The 19,407-nt window shown below is 41.4% G+C and overlaps 1 protein-coding gene across 2 annotated transcripts in view; it reads right to left on the bottom strand.

The window, feature by feature from the left end:
* ITPR1 (inositol 1,4,5-trisphosphate receptor type 1) overlaps positions 1-19,407 on the bottom strand; it is a 227,450-nt gene that overhangs the window by 22,726 nt on the left and 185,317 nt on the right. For both annotated transcript variants that reach the window (XM_090022746.1, XM_090022745.1), the window contains 9 exons: positions 18,996-19,188; positions 15,490-15,612; positions 10,912-11,087; positions 9,204-9,368; positions 7,145-7,340; positions 5,354-5,455; positions 3,438-3,577; positions 1,761-1,926; positions 617-777 (listed from right to left, as the gene is read on the bottom strand). In XM_090022746.1, the coding sequence (XP_089878872.1) occupies positions 617-777; positions 1,761-1,926; positions 3,438-3,577; positions 5,354-5,455; positions 7,145-7,340; positions 9,204-9,368; positions 10,912-11,087; positions 15,490-15,612; positions 18,996-19,188 (1,422 nt within the window). The remainder of the gene's footprint in view (positions 1-616; positions 778-1,760; positions 1,927-3,437; positions 3,578-5,353; positions 5,456-7,144; positions 7,341-9,203; positions 9,369-10,911; positions 11,088-15,489; positions 15,613-18,995; positions 19,189-19,407) is intronic.

Here is a 19,407-nt window from a genome sequence, read left to right on the forward strand (position 1 = left end):
GTTTGATACAGAACACCGTTCCAGGAGTTATGAAGCTGCACTCTGAAAAGACACGATATTTAATTCTCTCATCAGACATTAATTGTGGCTTATTACTTCAATAAAGCAGAGGTCAGTTTAGGATCCTTCTGTTGAAGCAGGTTATAACAGAAGTTACATTCGACACAATGCTCCAAACTTGAGGGGAAATAGTTGCTTTTCTGCTACATGGGCATCACTATTAGTCTCTACCTACTTTGGCACTTGCATGCAAATATGTTAACAGGTTAGCAGCTCAGGTACAAAAGATGAAGACTGCTCTATAACTACCATCTGACACCCCACACAAACACACACCCACCCTTGAAATCTTCATCCACTTCTTGGAGCCAACCCTCTTGCCCGGAAATGTCACGCAACCATTTTACCTTTAGGTACACTCTCCAATTAAGGGAACATTTTAACAAAAGGCAAGATATTAAAATCGAGTCAAGCTGTTTGGGTAGGACCTCCTCATGTTCTTTCACAGGAGGAGAGCCTCCCAATCATACAGACTAATAATCCCAGGTTTGGGAACACCAGAATTCACTGTCTCAGACAGACAGAAGCACCTGCTCTGCTGGGCTTGATAACTCACCTTGATCATTTCTGCAACGTAACTTTCTGGTCCAGTATATTCTGTTGAATCTTTAACTTTTACCAACACAATAAAACACAAATAATGCCACATATTGTGCTCTTCTTTTATATGTTCTTCAAATGTGACTGTCTTGTTATCAAACTTATCTCTTTCCAAACCTAAGGAGAGAGGCCACATATCACCCGTATTAGCATTTAATAACTCTTACCAAAAAAATATCGAAAAAGGATTCTGAGAACAGGAAAAAAAAAAAAAAGCATTTTCAGTTTGTTGCATTTCTATGTTAAGGATGAAATGCATGCTTGAATAAACAGAGGCACAGGGATTAACTCCCTACAAAGGGCATTAGATGGGGGAAACAATACTGAATTGTACCACTAGCACTCATTACGTCTAGTAATGCCACAATGAAATAAGCAATGTAGAGAATGCAATCAGCAGTTAGTTACATTTCATAGAAATAAAGTTATTTTTCTTTATTTCTTTCTGGAGTAAAAGTGAATGCAGAACTCAGCAGCTGCTCTGCAATAAATTTCCATTACATAGTTATACTGCCCTATATACTCATGTAAATTCTGTATCCATGTGTAATTTAACCACACAAACCTCCCAGCCTTAAATGTTTCACTTCGGTGAACTCAGAACTAACTGCTTTGCAGAAACCACTACACATCCCAGCATCTTCAAAAAGATCCATTTTAGTTAATCCCAGGCTCCAACATAAGACTGTTGTCTAAAACATCTGGGAAACACAAGTTTAAGAACTAGGTCAGCTAGAGCAAAACGTAGCAAGGAGTCATTTATAGAGATGGCACGCTCCCATTCCCAAATTCTGTGCCAGGCAATTAATTGAATTACCAGGCTAAACAAATTCTCCACCCTGTAGGCAAGAGACAGCACCAGGCAGTGTCTCTCAAATCAGGATCCTCTCCTTGAAGAAAAGATTGGGGAGAGCTTTCAGGACCCTGAAAACAGGATGTAGGCCTGATGGTTCAGAAAATCAGCTGGCTGAAAAATGCAGTGGCACATGTACCAACATAGTAGGGCTCTGGTTTCCCAAAGCCAAACACTGCCCAGGGAGCTCCCTTTGGGCTAAGATGAAAGAGCTGCTGGCTCTAAAAGCAACTGTTTCTATACTCACCACAGATAAAGCAAGTTGTTTTTAAAATTTCTTCTTTCTTCTGTTTTTCACTCCTCAGATCAGCAAATGTATCAATGATCACACCAAAAATCAAGTTAAGGACAATAATGATCACCATGAAGAAGAAGAGGAGATCATATATCACTCTAGCAGCAAAGAGAGGTTCCTGCAAGATAAATATTTTAATAATTAACCCAGATCCAACCAAACACTCACCCCTTACAAGTTCTCTCCATATTTTAGCAGCAATATTATGCCAACCTACAGCCTCTTCCCCCTGAGATCTGCTACTGGAAACCACCACTCTACATAGTCTTCCACGGCGAATTTAAAAACAAAAACCAAACGTCTGGCTAAAACAGAATAAAAAAGGGAAAAAAAAGAAAGATGCCAATTAGCTGACTGATACTGGCTGACATGCGAGGCTAGTTCCCTTCTACTCGCTATCGACAAGGCTTTTTCCTCCTCCTTGTGCATCTTGCCGTTATTTTGTCTCTCTTCCTGACCCCTTGATTTCTAAACCCAAAAGGTGTAGGCTTTGTTTTTCTCCCCAGCATGAGGGTGGCATAATCACCTCTAGCTCTGCATAAAGAAATAAGAAGTTGCATCTTTTCCCAGCAAGTTCACAGTAAACATTTCCTCAACAGTAATTTCTATCACATATGCTAATGACACAGTCCTCTCAAGTAGCTGAAGCAGGAAGCTGACTGCAGCTGGGTTTGCCAGTGCCTGTTTTACTACTGATGAAGGGTAAAGGTTTCAAAAGACCCTAAGAATCCCATTTTCCAAAGTAATTTGGGAGCTGAAGTCCTATTAGGACTTATGCGATTCACATCATTTTACCCAGAGGCCAGGCTGAAGACTGGGAGTACCGAGTAAATATGGAATAAATGTACAGGTCTGCACTCTGGGGCCAGACAGGCAGGCAGCTACACTAGGAAGGGAAATAGGACCATCTCCCCTGACTCAGAAGGGGAGGCACCTCTCGCTTTGTCTGGTAGTGCTAGGACGCACGTTTCCCCTCTCGCCAGCCACGTGGCTTTGAGAAAAACTGCAGAGGGACTGCAGCCAGGAGGAGCACACGCGCAGCCAAGGCAGAGGCCTTTGGACGCTCCACAAACTTCCCCCAGCTCTGATCGGACTCTCCCCACCCTGTGCCAACACAACAGGCAGCCTCCTCCCCACTCCGTCTCTTCACATCTGCTTCAGGCCACATCGAAACCCTTCCTGCAGTCTCTTCTTCCCTGCCTTGTCTCCTCCCAGCAGTCCTTCCACTCAGCTTCTCCCAGCCATGGTACTTGCATCTTTGCTTGTGCAGCATGGCTCTTTCCTTCCCCTATACCTGCCTGGCAGGCTCTTTGGGACAGGGCCTGGCTGATGCTCTCGGTTTGTATGTAGGGCTGAACCCGCTATCCTCGTGGGTCCTCGGGGTCTACGATCATAGTCATACTCATTAATAATAATAAAAATGGATCCGTCAGCAGGCTCATTTGGACATGCTGCTGCTTAATTTGATTCAGCTTTGCAGAGATTTAACCATAGCAGGGGCTTTTTCAGATAGTCACGCACGTGCCCACACACACAAATAGACAGTGTACACAACCTTCTCCTCAGCAGAACTAGATCTCTAACCTTATTTGGTTATCACTCTTCCACCCCCATTCAGTGTTAATTTACCTCTTTGGATGGCTTCCTGAGCACATCTCCTACTCCACCCCCACTCCTGAGCCCGTGACTCAGTACAGTAACAATGCACATCAGTAACGTCTCGCACGTATGCTCTTTATTCTCTTCCTCGTTTTCTTCAGAAATCAGTTCTATTAACACAGCAAGCAAAGACATGTTTAAAAAAGCAAGAAGTTAAGTTTTTAAGTATTTCTCTTTGTTTTCTGAATTATCTAGCTAGCAGCTAGGAGTTTTCTCCTCTGATACCGTTTTAAAAAGGGAGAGACTTTAATCATATACATATATTTCTAGTCAGCATTGCAAATAGTCATAGCAGAACTTGTTAGGGACAGAAGAGGAGCTGATCGACTGGTCTTCATTTCTGGCTCTTGTGTCCCTCTCTTTCCCACCACTGCAATTCTTTCTAGTTTCAGTGAGTTTCTAGTCTGACTGGCTACATTTCCCTACGACTCTAGAGGCCTATGGGAAGCTGTATGGCAGTCCAAAAGCTTAGCCTCTCACACTGTAGATCTGGCAAACTGTGCAGGCTTTGAGCTACGTTCTCAAGCAGCAGCCTTGAGGCCTGCATTTCTAATGGCCAGAGTGCCAATACAGACTACTGAAAATGTTTCCCAAGCTCGGCTCTAACCACAGAGGTTATATTCCCCGATTCATACTTTCAGTTGCGGGAGCTCAAGAACGCGTGTAAATTCCACGCACAAGAACAGACACATGCCCTACACCCCCCTCCAAACAAAACCTCCCCACAACAGCAGCAAAAAACCCTTTACAACTTTCATGTTACATAATACGATAGGAATCGCGCAGCTCTCATTGTGAAAAGTGGAACCGAATCAAAACTTCAGGTCCAGACATCTGAAAACACTTTGAATGTTTGACAGCAATCAGAGATGCCCGAGCTGTACCAGCTCTGACTGTAGAGAAGTATCAATATCAATTTGAATATAAAAAAAAAAATTGTGATGTTAAAAAAAAAAAAAAGTCTCCCTTGCTAGTCTGAGCATGTACACAGACCAACAAGATCATCCCCTTCCTCCCACAGCTAAAAAAAGACAAAAAGAAACTATTAAATATCAACACTGCTCCACGATTTATCACTGGGGGAACACGTGAGCAACAGCCATCTCCTCTTGAGGACGGACTCACCACCAGCCCTGACCTATGAAACCCTGAAAACACATTACAGCTTTATTTGAATGAAGAATATTAACGGTCTTTATTTTCTCATAGCTAGCACCATAAATCGAAGCAAAGCAGTAAATTAAATTTGTAGGAAATAAGCTAAAATACTTCACTACTCAGTTTAAAGGCTAATCATTATACTACACATGATTGCACAATTATATTATCGTTCATGTCTAGTTCCTTGATATATATATTTTTTGAAATTCCCGTTACCCATTTACTCGGTTTACTATTTACTTATAATTCAGCACACAACTAAAATTAGACTCGTTGGCTAACTACCTTGAATAATACTCATAAATCAGTGCTCGACTGCCTTTTCCACATTAACAGTTGGGGCTGATTTTACAAGCAGAGAGATCCACTTCTGAGGTCAAAATGGATGATCTGTTCTAAAAACTGTAAATAAAAGTGCAAATTGCATCACTTTTCTCTGCAATTTCTTTAACAAAAATTCAAAAACTAACATCTTTCAGTGCAGTTCATATTATTGCTACGGATTACTTGTTCCTTTTTCCCCCTCCTAGTCTAAACAGAACTTCACGTACCAGCTACCATTTACAATAGAGATGGTGGGATAAATTAATCCTCCCTCAACCCAGATGTGCTCATGATATATAATCCAACAGAGCCAAATAAAGATTTTTTTTTTTTTTTTTACATAAACCTCAGAGAGTGAAAATTAAAGCTGTGGTTTTAGAGTTCAGTAGTAAGACACCTACCTTTTGAAGGAATGACTGAAGAACAGTTTTCCCCACTACCTGCTTTACATACATCTGAATACAGGAACTCCCCAGTCATGGTCTCACCAGAGTCTGTGCGGTCTATAAACAGGTAAGTTGTGGCATAAGAAATGCAGTTTAACACTGACTCAGTTTTTATGCAACCAATTCATAGATATTAAAGCAAACTAATATTAAAAACACATAAAGATAAGTAACCATACATATAAACCTCAGGTAGGTTCCCTGAACCTCTGGATGATTACAAACCTACTAAACTCTTGCATTTAGCATTTTAAGATAGTTTAATGAAGGACAAGATACAATTATTTTCACTGCTTGATACTCAGACCGTGCAATCATTTTACGTACTCATCAGATTCCAGATTTGGGAAGTACAACAGTTAGACCTGTTCTAATACACCATGGGTGCAGAGGGACTTAGAAAATGATACCAATTAAAATGAGGGGTGAAGTTATTGCATGTCAGCTGATGCTACCTAACGGCTGCGTGCGTCTATGTTAGCCCAGGGTAAGTGGAGGTAAACAGCAGGGCAGGAATGACTGAATGTGTACCTACCCGGAGTAGGTACACATTACCCATGGCAGTGAAGCCTGCTGGTGCCAAGCAGGAATTGGCCTCCTGAATCAGCAGTTACTTCAGTCTACTTTTCATTTACTACAGGATAAATCAGATGCATGGTAAGTGCCCCACCTTTAAAGTGGTATAATTTCTTCATTTTATCTGCAGCTATATTCAGGAGACATTTCTCATGGTGCCTCAAAAGGCCTGCATTTACAATGCAGTGCAAATATCAAACATCCTTGGTGTCCTTGGCATTTGACCAATTGTACAGACAGCCCGAAATAAAAAAAAAAAAAAAAAAAAAAAAAAAAAAAGTTGGTAAGGTTACCACTTCTAGCTTGATAAATGGTAAAAAAAAAAAACTCTGGCAGTGGGGGAAGCAAGTAACGCTCATCTGCATAGTTCAAGGTTCATGCCAAAAAAGAGAAAAAAGCCAATCACTCGGATAAAAAGTTTCTTTGCCCCCCACTAAGGTGCTTGCTTGAGGCTATTGAGGGGGGAGGAGGTGCGTGTGAAAACAATATTTACTTGAAGCAAGCAACTCTTAAAATTCAGAAGAAACCTGCAGCAGAACTTAAGTTGAAACCAAGTATTTGATGGAGGTTAATGCTTTGTAAACAGATTTGGAGAAAACTAATAAAGGAAATATGTAGGCTGAGCCCACTGGAGCAGAAATCACAGTGTCCACTTCACTTTATTAAGCTTTATTTTAATATTAAATGAGTCTCTCTCCCCCAGGTTGATTGGTGAATGGAGTTTGAACTACCATGAAAAGCCAAAAAATAACCATTCTGGTTCTAGCAAACCAAGGCAGTATATTGCACAGCTAGTGAGCTCCTCAGAAGAACAGCATAAGCCTCAAATTTACAGGTAATACACTAGGAAAGAGCAGGCTGAACTGGGTAAGACCATGTGGACTGTTCTACCATGCAGTAAGTGAGAAAACCTCTAATGAAGGGAAAAGGAGAGAGTTTAAAAATGCCGAGTCCCATGTTTTTGGTTTTAGCGCTAGTTTACCAAAAAAAACACCAGGCTTATTTATTCCAATTGGTCGTACAGTGTATTTCACAGAAAACAGAATCTGTTGTACTTAGTCCTATGAGGTGCTGACTATTTTTTGCAAAATAAAGGTGTTCAGCATGGTCACAGGAAGTAACTTTTGCAAAGTTTACAAGCATAACGAGTTATAAGTGACCAATACCTACCTGGCAATAACGTTTCATTGGGCAGCTTATCTACTTCCAGGATAAAGTCATCTTTGAAGAACAGGTACCCCACTATCGAGAACAGGTAAACCAAGATAAGTGCAAGAACAGCAGTCAGGATGATGGACCGTCCATTGCGAGTGACACTTTTAATGACATTCAGCAAGGTCTCTTCTCTATACACCAAGTCAAAAAGCTGCAAAAAAGGGCAGGTCAAGTCCTTTCATAAAATTTGCTACCAAAAGAAGCAGGATTGTTAGATTTTGGGATAATATACAGAGGGATCTTAAAAGCCTAACTGCAGTGTTTTGAGGCTGAAGGGTTCTTGATGTTGAAAAACTTGCTACTGAAAAATTTAAGATGCTGGAATAAATCACCCGTAACTACCTGGAATAGAAGAACTGCCTCTCTGGTTTTGGTTCAGGCATTCTCCCCACAAACACACGCAAGCCTTGGCACACAAGCTTATTTGGGTTCAGGATAAAGGAACTTTTTTTCTCTTTGTCTCACCTCTTTTCAGTTCCAAATTAAAAAAGAAAAATTTAGCTGGCAGCTTTCTGAAGAGCCTTTTTTTTTTATTATTATTAATAAAGGGTACAATTAAAATAAGATGTCTGGATGGGGGTAAATCAGTTGTAGTGATTACACCTTTTTTCTGTCCAAATTTAAGTTCATAGACAAATACTTCCTTCCCTTCCTGCTCTTGTAAACCTTGGGATATCACTGAGAAGGCCCAGCCAGTGATCCAGCTTTAGTCAACAAGGGTAAGATAAGACAAAAATGAAAAGGTGTGGTGGCAAAACAAGCCTCATGCAGATTCTGCTAAGATACTCTGTACAGGCATCCTGGGAGGCCTACTACAACGTTACAGCCTCTTTTCTACAACCCTTCCCATCAGCCTGCAGATATATTTTATGACAGAAGTTTGGCTGATACATAGATGACCTTTCTAGTGGTAAATGTGTTCTCCAACTTCCCTTAAATGAATACAGAAGAAAAATCCCAGTTCAGTTGCAAGATAATATAGCAAGCAACAAGGAAGTGGAGAAACATTCAGAGCACTGAAGGGGCTCAAAGGTTCACTTGAAAAACACTTTCTCCTCCCTGCTACAGATGTATTTGTTCACTTCTCCCTTTGAATAGCATTGTGCTCCTCACTAGGTGTACTTGCCACACCTAGTGGAAAAAAAAAAAACAACTTATGCCAGGCATCCTCATTGCTCACCCAAGGCTCAGAAATCAAGGCAAGCTTCCAAAACAGATGAAGTCCTCAGGACAGCAGGACATGCAGGCACTGGAGAACAGTTTGTCCTCATCTAGATGAATTTGCTTCTCGTTCATGTCAGGTTGTCTCCTAAAGAATCCACCATTATAGGGATTCTTTATATAGTATGCACGCCAAATTTTGCTGCACGTTTCTCCAAGGCATTTAACTCCCATTGGTTATTTAGACGAGCTCTCTATACTACACAATTAACATCAAATGGTTTTTCTGAATCAGAATATTTTAAGTCTTTTCTTACCTAACCTCTAAAACATAAACAAGGTGCACAGTCTAGGCAAATTCAACAGGTTTCAAGCTTAGCTCAAGAAAACGGCTGTCAATCTTCCCCCATCCACAGACTGTCTGGGAATGAGACCCACAATGGGGAAGTCCTTTGAATGACCCCCTTTGTAATTGTGTACATGTTTATAACCCTACCTTTTAAAGTCAACCTATCTTTTAAGTCAGTCAATGAAACATGCACATCTTGTATAAGGTCCCCGAGTAGAAGAAACACAAAAGGCTTGCATTTTTCTTCCACAAGGTAAGGAGAGCATCAATGTGGAAGGGGCTATATAAGAGGGCTTACGGAACAGCCTCAAGTAAAATGGCCTGACCTCGGCCTCCTGAAAAATAACCACGAAAATGATCTTTGGTAGCTGTGAACGAAATGGACAGTATTGGCTCCACTTCTGGGTAGAAAGTACCAAAATATTTTTTTTTCATCCAGATATTACTGCGATTTGAATGTTAGAAGGGCAACGACAGAGGTCAAAAGGCAAGAGAAATACCTACCAATAAGCTATAGAAAAATTCATGTACGAAGAGTCCCATAGCACAAATAAGAAGGTACAGCAGATGATAAAGAAACTCCACATCCAAGATCATTGCCTTGTATCCTCTAGTGAAGGTTCCACAGTTACCCACAAAACTCATCACAAAAATTGTTTTATTACAAACCTAAGGGAAAATTTATAATAAAAAAACATTAGCCACAGTGAATACCACATGGACTTGAAAATCACGGAAGTCAATTTTAAGAGTCCATAGTAATTCAGCACAGAACAACAGAACTGTTGTAAATGCTTGTTAGGTGGCTGAACAATGTAACCCCTAATTTTACCTTCTACTGCATTTCGATTGCCCCAATGGAGTCAAAAAGCAAAAAAAAGTCTATTTACTTGTGTCACTTATAAAGCATATGTACTGCTATCCAACACACCTCAAATCAATTATGTAAAATAAGACTCTCGCTTGGAACAGATTACGTATACATATAGCTAGGGCAATAAATAGTCCATATGTAACATGGATGTAATATAGAATCCACATACAATGTGGATTGTTTATTGCCCTAGCAAGATCCTTAACCATTTTGCCTCATCCCTTTTGTTCTCCATTGGAAGCTCTTAAAGGAGACACACACACGTCTCCTTGAAGAGCTTCCAATGGAGAACAAAACTCAAAGGCACTGGACGGTGGCAAAATGGTTAAAGATCTTGCTAGGGCTCCACTGACGTGAATTCAGGCCCTATTCTGGACTTGTGCCAACTGCTGCCTAAAGTTGTCCACCCAGTTGCAAATGAATAGCTGGTCAGACTTGGGGAGTAGAAAGGCAGCTGGACATGCTGCTATCACGCAAGCCTGATAGGCCAATACTCAGCTGGACCTTGAACTGGTTTTGATGGTAGTGCTTGTTAATAAGCGGGTATTACATCTGCCAACATCAATGGGCTCACAGATGCAACTGAGGATATCCGGCACTACCACAACACCATCACCGCCACGAATGCAATAATATGACACCAGAGTACGTGGCATTTTGAAATGCACCTGGTTGAAAGGATGTGCAGTTAAGCAGTCTACTTTAAAAGCAGTTATACAATAAATACAGGAAGACACCCAGAGCTGAAGGCTTTGCACTGCTTCTATTGGTTTAGAGAGAAATACTTTCCATTTGGTTTACCTGTCCCCAGACCACAACTGTTTGTATTTGAGTCCTAATGAGGCTTTCTCCAGTGGCTCAACATGCACGTTCACTCTACCCACTACCGTAGCAAAGTGATTAGTGTCAGACTTCTGGCTGGCAGATATGCTGCAGACAGGCATTTGGGAAATGCACTGTTTAGTCAAATCCCACACAAGCTCTTAACTACTGTAGCTTCAATTCTGAATAAGGGACGTGTTCGAGCAAAAAAACAAAAAAAACCCCCCAAACCCTCTCAAGTACTTGAGGGTCTCTCAGACTTCTTGGAGTTCCTGGCTGAGTTGGAAGCTGCTATTACATTGCAACAAAAGCAGGGGAAAGCCTTGGGGCTCTTAAACTTAGAAGGGGAAAAGCATTTGAATGAACCACAGCAGTTGTTCCAATTAGGGAACTGCCTTTTACACAAACTCTGCTACACTGTTCCAGACTGAGTATTTTAGTCTGACGTTTTCATGAGGGGATAAAAAATTGTTATGTAAGCTGCAACAATTTCAATAGAATTTACTTGATACTTACATTAAATGCACCCAGAAGAAATAAGGTAGGCTGTAAACCTACTGAAAATATTAGCCGTAATATTGTAGACGCTATTAAAGCTCGGATACCATGGGGCTTAGGAAGAGCTATAACTATGGCCAAAGATATCAGCATAGCTGTCCAAAGCAAGACCGATAAGTGAGTCTCTAGCGTATCTGCAGTGGGGGGAGGAAAAAAAAGAAAGGAAATTCAATCTCTTAACTACCAAGTATAAGGAAGACAAGATTAGCTAGATAAATGCCACATTATGCAATTACTGTGCAACATCAGCCCACCTGGTCAAACATGAAGCATTTCAGATAGGCGAGTGGCAAATCTGAGCCCAGGACCTCAGGTACATTTTAATTAAGTATATTGCTTGAACACATAAGGCATTATGCAAGCACCAAGCATCGTTATTAAAAAGTTTCTTCCTTTTACTGTACATTAGATGCACCAAACATAATTGAATGCAGAAGAAACAGATTTTTTCTAATGCACTCAAGAGCTTCCGCGAATGGGTGGGTGAAGAGAGATGACAAGTTTCTAAACCTGATTCCCATTCCAGCCTCCTTTTATGCTTTCAGTCAAAGCCCTTGCACCAGTTTTTGTTGTCTCTTGTTATTTCCAGTTCTATTTAGAGTGTCCCATGAGGCCATCTGCTTATATAACATCAGCCGGCATGGCTAAAAATACACTTCCGTTAAAGAACCATAAAAAAAAAAAACCATGGCCTAACACACTGTCACACTCCGGGTCTACTTCAAATGTGAACAAGAATCACTTCATAATAAGGACCACACATAAAAGGTGCACGTCTCCAGACTATTGGTACAGCAGTGGGGAGCAGACCAGAGGGTGAGAGTCCTAGCCCTTGCATCAGTCTGTAGTTCTGCTGTGAAAACCCCGGGGACTGCTCCATCCCAATGAGCATCAAGCTACATGTGCAATGGAGCCTTAAAAAAAGAAAGAACACGAAAAAAAAGAAAGAAAACTGAGGAGTATGATTCTCCTCCAGGAAAAAAAAAAAAAAAAAAAAAACCCAAAAAATCACCATACCATGTAATTTCAGTCTGAGTTACTTTTTACATTAATGAAAAAGGAACAGAAGAAAGATTAAAAAAAAATCTTCAAGAGAGAAAACTGTGCGGGTCTACCATGTGGGGTGGAGTTGTTCAGAAACTCCAAGAGCAAAATGGCTGGACCAGCAGAGCTGTAGGAAACAAGAAGGGCAGGACTCAAAACAGAGGCATCCAGTTTTGAGAACTGAACACAACAGGAAGGGGCAAGAAACGAGTCTTTTATAAAAGATCACTTAAAGTGTGTTACTCAGCACTGGAGTTGCAATGAGAAAGCAGAATGCACCTTTACAGGACCTGGCCACCAGTTTCAGTGTTTAACCTTATGATTGTTATGAAGAGGTATGAGAAACATGAATATATTCTCTTTAGGCTTCAGCCGTTCACAGCAGGCCTGCAAATCTAACTAGAATTAAGGACAACTTCAAGGTTGCCTGTAGTATAGGCTTTTGAAAGACCACACCACAGGCAGCTCATCAATATTAGAATGAAGGGAAAGGAATGCCATTATAACAAAGGGATTTTAAGACTGCAGCCAAACCTGCTGCTGAGCCAGTCTCAAAGCAGGAAGTCTGTGGATTAAAGAGTTCAGGGAAAGAACTTGTTTGTCACTTTCTTGGATCGTAAGGACTGGGAGATCAATGGAAGGGAGATCTGCTCCCCCCCAGAGCAGACCGACTACCCATAGTCAATGCTTCAGGCACCATTAAAGACGTGTTCAGTCCTCCATGTGCGAGGCGGCTGGCCAAAGGACATACATTTCATATGACCAAACTCCTCAGCACCTCAGACTGACAACTTATTTATGTGGCTAAAAATGGACTTAAGTACCTAGTCTAGGCATGCAAAGTTATGAACTTTGGTCTTACCACACCACTGCAAATTAACTGGTTAATTGCACAATTAATTCAGGCCAGTTACGCATGCAAAGTCACCCACAAAAGCTCCAACCAGCTATAAAGTTAGCCCTCAAAAATATGAACTAACTTTATAGCTGGTTGCTCATCAGCTTTAACTTACATGTGGGGTAGGGTCTTCCTACCATCAGCTGATGCGGCTCCCAGCTCCAGCAGCATATCATGTCCAGCTGGGATTGGGAGTCCCATCACTGGGGGGGGGCACTCAGCCCGGGCAGCGCCCAGCAGCTGCGGGCTTCAGCTGCGAAACACTGGGTCCTTGCAGCCGTGGGGCGCAGCTGCGGTTTCCTAGCCCCTAGCACTGGAGAGCTGCAGCTGCTGCAAATCTCCCAGCTGCGGGGGAACTCCACAGCTGAGAGCTCGAAGCAGGTGCATTTCCCAGCTGCAGGGGTGCACGGAGCACCCCCTTTGTCGGGAACCCCACAACTGAGAGGGCTCCCAGCTGTGGAAGACTGCTTGCTGCCGATGCACGGCAGGAGGCATGATTGTGTGAATCAGGCATTAGATCCCATCACGCCTTTACCTGCACATGGGGCAGGGGCATTCAGCTGCTCAGAATTCTGCCGTTTTGGTGCCAAATGGAGATACCAAAAAAGACCTATGCTGGAAGGAAGAATGCTGTTTGACAGTAACCAAAGGTTTAAAACCATCTAAGATGAGTACTTTTACAAGAGTGTCCTGTCCCGTTCCCTCTGCTCTCCTCCCCACAGGTGCAAGTCTGGTAATGAGGTCTACAGAATATGCCACGTGAAGCACAAAGTCTAAAAAGGCCAAACTATTTCTTCTCTCACCTTACCCAGAGCACTTAATTCCTCACCATGCGGATCACTGGAAATGAACTCATAATCCCACAGAAGTAGCTTGTTAGAAATTATGCTACCAGCTATAAATTCAGACATTTAAAAATTTAACTTCTGACCTTTGAAACTAGACGTGGAAAATTTGGAGGGTTATTTGCATTTGCTAAAGTCTTTCCAACGAGCAGTCAGAACAGGAAAAAGAATGCCATATCATTTGACTCCACTGTGCGCGTCAGATAATATGCAAGACTCTTGTTTTGGCAGATATATACCCAAACTTAATCCAGCAAACAAGTTTCAAGCCTTAATATCAGATCCTGGTTTAAACAGAGGTTACATCTTCTCACCCTCCTCAAATGAGAAGGCTATCATCATTTTAGATCCTAACTGTATCTTCTATACTGATCACCTGTACTTTCTGCTACTATAACTTGCTATCGAGGCCTAAACTGATAAATTATAATCCTTTTATAGTGCTAATAAATTTATCTCCCGAAAACTTTTGGCACTTTCTGGCGACAGAGCTCGCTGGATTTGGAACTCATCTTTACCGCCACAGTACTTTGGGGTTTTGAAGCACAAGGCTTAAAGTCACCCTCTTCAGCTGGTTTTCTTCCCTAGGAGTTCTCATTCACCCTAGTCCCAGCCAAGTGTGACAAAACCTTCATACTTCTTCTATGCCATTTACATTTAGCATTTACTGTTTGTGACAGTAGACACCTATTAGCTGTTTCCTAATAGCTCTCTGGCCTTCTCCATGCTAACGTGACAATGTGTGTCAATCGCTGCTAGGTACAGGTCTCATCACTGGTGCTGGCCTAAGTAAGGCCATTTGAATCCAGTTAGGTCCTAACTGGGAATATTTCCTCCAGTCAGCTCCTAATGCTGGCTAACAATTCCTACGTATTATACCTCAGGTCAGCAACGAATACACGGCTGCAACTCAGAACCTGCACCCTCACCATTAGCTTCTTCTTTAGCAGTGTTTTAAAGGATAACTATTAAACCGCTCTGTGAAGACGCACAGCATGAGGCAGCAAGCCTGGCTGCTAACGGTGTTCAAAGAGGTTTGGATGGCAGATTGCCACAGACCAAGACGACACTGCTGGCAAGCTCTTCCTTGCTCTTTCGGGCAGCTCTCCAGCAATGTAGCCAGGGGGTGAAATAAGACGACTAGCAGACAGGAGAACGGGGTTCTCACTCCTGAATTTTCAACAGCTCTGTACTGTCACGTTACCCAAGCCACTTGGTGCTAGTCGAGCACTTTCCCAGAAGAGGTCCTTCTTACCGATCCATCTTTGTACAGTAATGACAGAAGTGATGTGCAACTGGAATGCATTCGTACGTGGAGACAAGCTGGAGGAAAATCAAAGTGTATGCTCCCAATGTTGTTTATTACTATATTTAGATGCAAAATAAAGTGGAAAAGGGCAAGTAGTCATGTACTAACAGCTGAAGCCTTTGAGTCATTTTTCACTTGAAGTCCAACTGTATATTTTGCTTGCATACATTTAAGTCCAAAAGGAGTTACTATTAAATAGAAAGCACTGCAGTTCAAGTCCTTCCCTTGCTGCTTTTGCCTTACAGATAATTGCTTGAAGCTATAATTAATGAGCTGGAGTTATAAAGCAAGCTACAAAACTGCACGTAGAATTTTAAATCACAAGACAAAAAGGTGAATTTCTGCACTCCTGTTTCCTCATGGAAGGTAACAGGGCTACGCATCCAGAAATAAGGGCAGACTCTGTTTGCGTGCTGTTCTGTATCTTAAAGTATAGGTACCTTCTCGAACTCCTTCAAATGGATAGAAAAATGCTACCAGTAGATTCATAAGGACAGCAAGGTTAAACGAAATACTGCTCCAGAAGGACATGTTGCGAGCACACCAGTACAACACAGGTTGAGCTGCAAAGAAAAAAGAGAAAAAAAAACCAATGCAAAACAGGTTAGTGCTTCAAAAGTACGACGCCTGGAAAAAGCACGATTCCACCAAAGCCCTATTTGTTTTCACTTTGCATAGAAACACCGTATCAACTGCAGTAAAGTTTACGACTTGTTCTGAAGTTTACTGGATTCTTCCTTATTTCAGAGAATTGCCAGTTTCCTAGAAGCAGCTCCAGGATAGAGGACCAATGCTAAATAGTTTTTTGAATAAAGGAGGGAGGTGGGCAGGGGTATTTTGTTTTTTTGGAAGCAGCACCACAAAAGTGAGTTTAGAAAGCAAGTTTTCCTAAGGAATTTCCATAAAAAGAGGAAAAAGTTGCATTTCCCTGTACCGTACTTTGTAACTGTAGGAGAGCCGATAGAGAAACTCAAATGAGTCAAAGTCATACGCAGCAGCAAGGATTAGATTATTTTGTCTGCACCTATTATTGGCTTCCCGTTCAAGTTGCTGTCATTGGCTCACCTCTACTAGATTTTTGTCCATCTTAAAAACTTCCTTCCATTTCAGCAAGCTATGAGTTACGGCAGCCACAGGTGTGCCGCACTGACTGGCTATTAGTGATGTGTAAACTGCTGTGAAAAAGTGCCACATGACCCTCTTGCAATCCAGCTAAGAAGTTTAGCCAAGATGTCATAACACAACCTCACATCAAGCTGGTAGCAGAACGATGTCTCTCCTTGCTACAGTATCTCAGATCAAACCCAACTACCCTCCTAACAATTTCACGCTCTCTACTTCAGAGCCAAGGAAAATTTCCCTCCCAGAAATTCATCTGAAGAGAATGAAATAGAATCACAAAATTAAACCTCTTATTTAAGAGCTTGCATAAAGCACCAAAAAGTCCTAATTTTAAATAATCTTTGCAGTCAGTATTATGAAGCACAGACCAGAAGCAAAGGGATTTGTTTTCTGAATCCCTCCTGAAATGGTCACGGGCCAGCTAGTATGAAAAGGAGAGCCACTCTGAGAAGGTGAATTAAAGTAATTTATTCTGCATCGAGTTAAAATTCCTTGGGATTTAACTCTTTCAGGTTTGCGGCCTCATGCTCTGCAGAAGGCTGTAGTTGTTGCAACTTGCAGAAAACACCCTTGCATAGGAAAGGCTTGCAAGCATCCGCCTACCAGGAAGGAAAAAGTGCGTGTATACAAATGAGGTGGAGCAATGAAAAGAAATGAGCTCACGAACTTGAAGGAAGACTAAAAAACACAACGCATGGACTAAATACGAGGGTAAATAAGTAAATAAATACAAAGACCCAGAGCTTTACATTGACCAATCTCTCTTCTCACTAAGTCCCAAGTAACCAATTGCCTCCTTAGCTTGTATTCTAGACTTCAGAAACAAAATTTAAAAAGGAGGGGTGGGGTGTAAAACGTGTTATGTGAAGACTTCACTCAAAACTGAGTGGAAGTGCACATAAAAGGCAACCGTGTTGAAAAGCTGAATGAGAACAAATGGTATAAGGTGTTGTGTAATCCTTTAAATGAGCTGGACCAATGTTTTAGTGCCTTATGCTCTGCATATCCTGTTTCCCAATATGGCTTGAGCAGTACTTGTAACTGGTTTCAAATGCATTTGCATGAAACCAGTTTCAGTACAAACACTACTTGCCACACACCTTTGGGGTTTGGTGTTGGCCATCTATCCTATGGATCATCCCCCACTGATTTTGGAAAGCTTGCTGCAGTCTTTAAAGAATCTACATCGTCTTTGGGAGACATGCTGTGGACTCAGCCCTTGATCAAAGGGGCAAATAAATGCTTTAACATTTTTCTGAGTTAGTGCAAAAGATGAACCTATTCAGACCGATGTCCTTCAGTATCAGCTGAAGTGGGGGCTCACCTTTCTGTTGGTCTCAGAGAAATGCTTACCCCTACCTGGGTCAAAGCAGCAAAACCTAGGCTTAAGCTGTGAAGAACATCTAGAAGTTCAGATGCTGCTCTGAATATCACTCAGACTGAAGAGCTGCATAACAGAGGCAAGCAGGAAGGTTTCCTGAAGCGGCATCAGAATAGTAGCCAGTACCAGCAGTACAATTTTAATGACAGACTCCTTGGCTGCGTTAAAAATGCTTCCCCTCTTTCTCTCCTGCACGTGGTTCACCATCGGCTCGCCACATGAATTATGAATCTTTCACGTCTTGCCTGGAGATAGTCTTGAGGACAATTCAAATATTTCAGTTGAAAACCTCGAGTTAAGTTTCACCACAAAGAAAACAGAAGGCTTTTTAGACGACTGCACATAGCTGACCATCTTCCTAAAAAACACGTTTTGGGTTACGGGCTCTCACAGGTAGCCCATCATGCTTCTTGTTAATTCCTACCTCATTTTGGGAAACAGCTCACACAAGACACTGAAGCTGTCAAAATACTAAAGCATAGTTAAACTGAAACGGTCATCTCCCCAATCTACTATTTAGACATGTCAAAAATAATTCAGTAGAGATGAAAAGCTTCAAACTGTATCTGATCTTTGCCCAACTTTCACGTTTTGAGTAACAGGATGACAATTTATTTTTGTGCGTTTGAAAAAAAAAAAAAAAGTACACTTTTTAAAAAAATTTATCCAGGTATTAAATTTTCATCATTTCTTTATGGCCCTTTCCTTGGGACTCCTGGGTGCTGCACATATCTGTCATCAGCAGGTCATTTTAACAGGCAAATAAAATGCTGACCAAGAGCTAACAAACTCTCTCAAAGGAAGGCCCTTGTTATCTCATTGTTTAAAGGTCCGGGAGCTGTCTGGCACTCTAAAGAAGTTTTGATGGGTAGCAATGGCACACCTTACACTGCAAACATTTCCACTGCTTTTACAATTCGCCACATTAAGCAATTTGGAGGATACTTTGGACCATTCAGGGCTAGTGCACTAAAGTGCAGCCTAGTTGATTAGTCAACATTTGCCAACACATACTGCAGCCATTCCCTGCATTTAAATAGGAAGCAACTGCTTATCTGACATTGCCAAAGAACCACAGTTGGCAAATGGTATTTTGGGGCGCTTTTTTGGTTGGTTTTTTAAAATCGTGGCTACTTTGCCTCAGCCCAAGGTGGACGTGCATGTGCATTTCAGCCAAATCAAACAGAAATACCTGTGTAAACTTTCAATATCTTGAGATGGAAAAAGGAAAAAAAAAAAAAGAGAAAGAAATTCTAGTCTTGCATGAAAAAAATAAACAGAGTAAAATGACAAGATAATGCTACAGTGCAAAAGAACAGGATATTCCAGCCTATTAGGAGGATCAGCATTACACTGGGGAAACATTTACTGTGAAGTCAAGACCTGACTTAAAATGCTGTGGTTCTAATCTTTTGCACTCCAATGTTAATGTTTCCAACTTACCTCTCAGCTTCTTTTGCCAGTTCATTTCATTGAAGAGGTCTTCTGATTTCATAAAGAAATCATTGATCTTACTGCCTTGCTCATCCCTTTCTGTCGTGTAGTATATCCTCAGCTTAGATTCCTTTGTGAGAAATTCACATATACTGGGCACAGGGAAGACTATTTGCTCCATTGTACGATCCAGCCTGACAATCTAGACAATAGAGATGGCAGAGGGTTGTTCTGCATTGTTTGAAAATAATGGAAGAATTCGAAAGCCAGACACTTTTTAAAATGAACCCAAATTCAGTTGTTTGAAATTTACAGCGTAGAAGATGTGGCTTATATTAGAAGATCGTTACAATAAATTTGCCACTTGAAATTAGTACCATGTCTTATTCACAAAAAAAATTCTGGTTTTAGCCAGCCATTC

The sequence above is a fragment of the Crocodylus siamensis genome, chromosome 11, assembly GCF_052110815.1.
Source record: "Crocodylus siamensis isolate JL-2025a chromosome 11, ASM5211081v1, whole genome shotgun sequence".
Classification (NCBI taxonomy): Eukaryota; Metazoa; Chordata; order Crocodylia; family Crocodylidae; genus Crocodylus; species Crocodylus siamensis.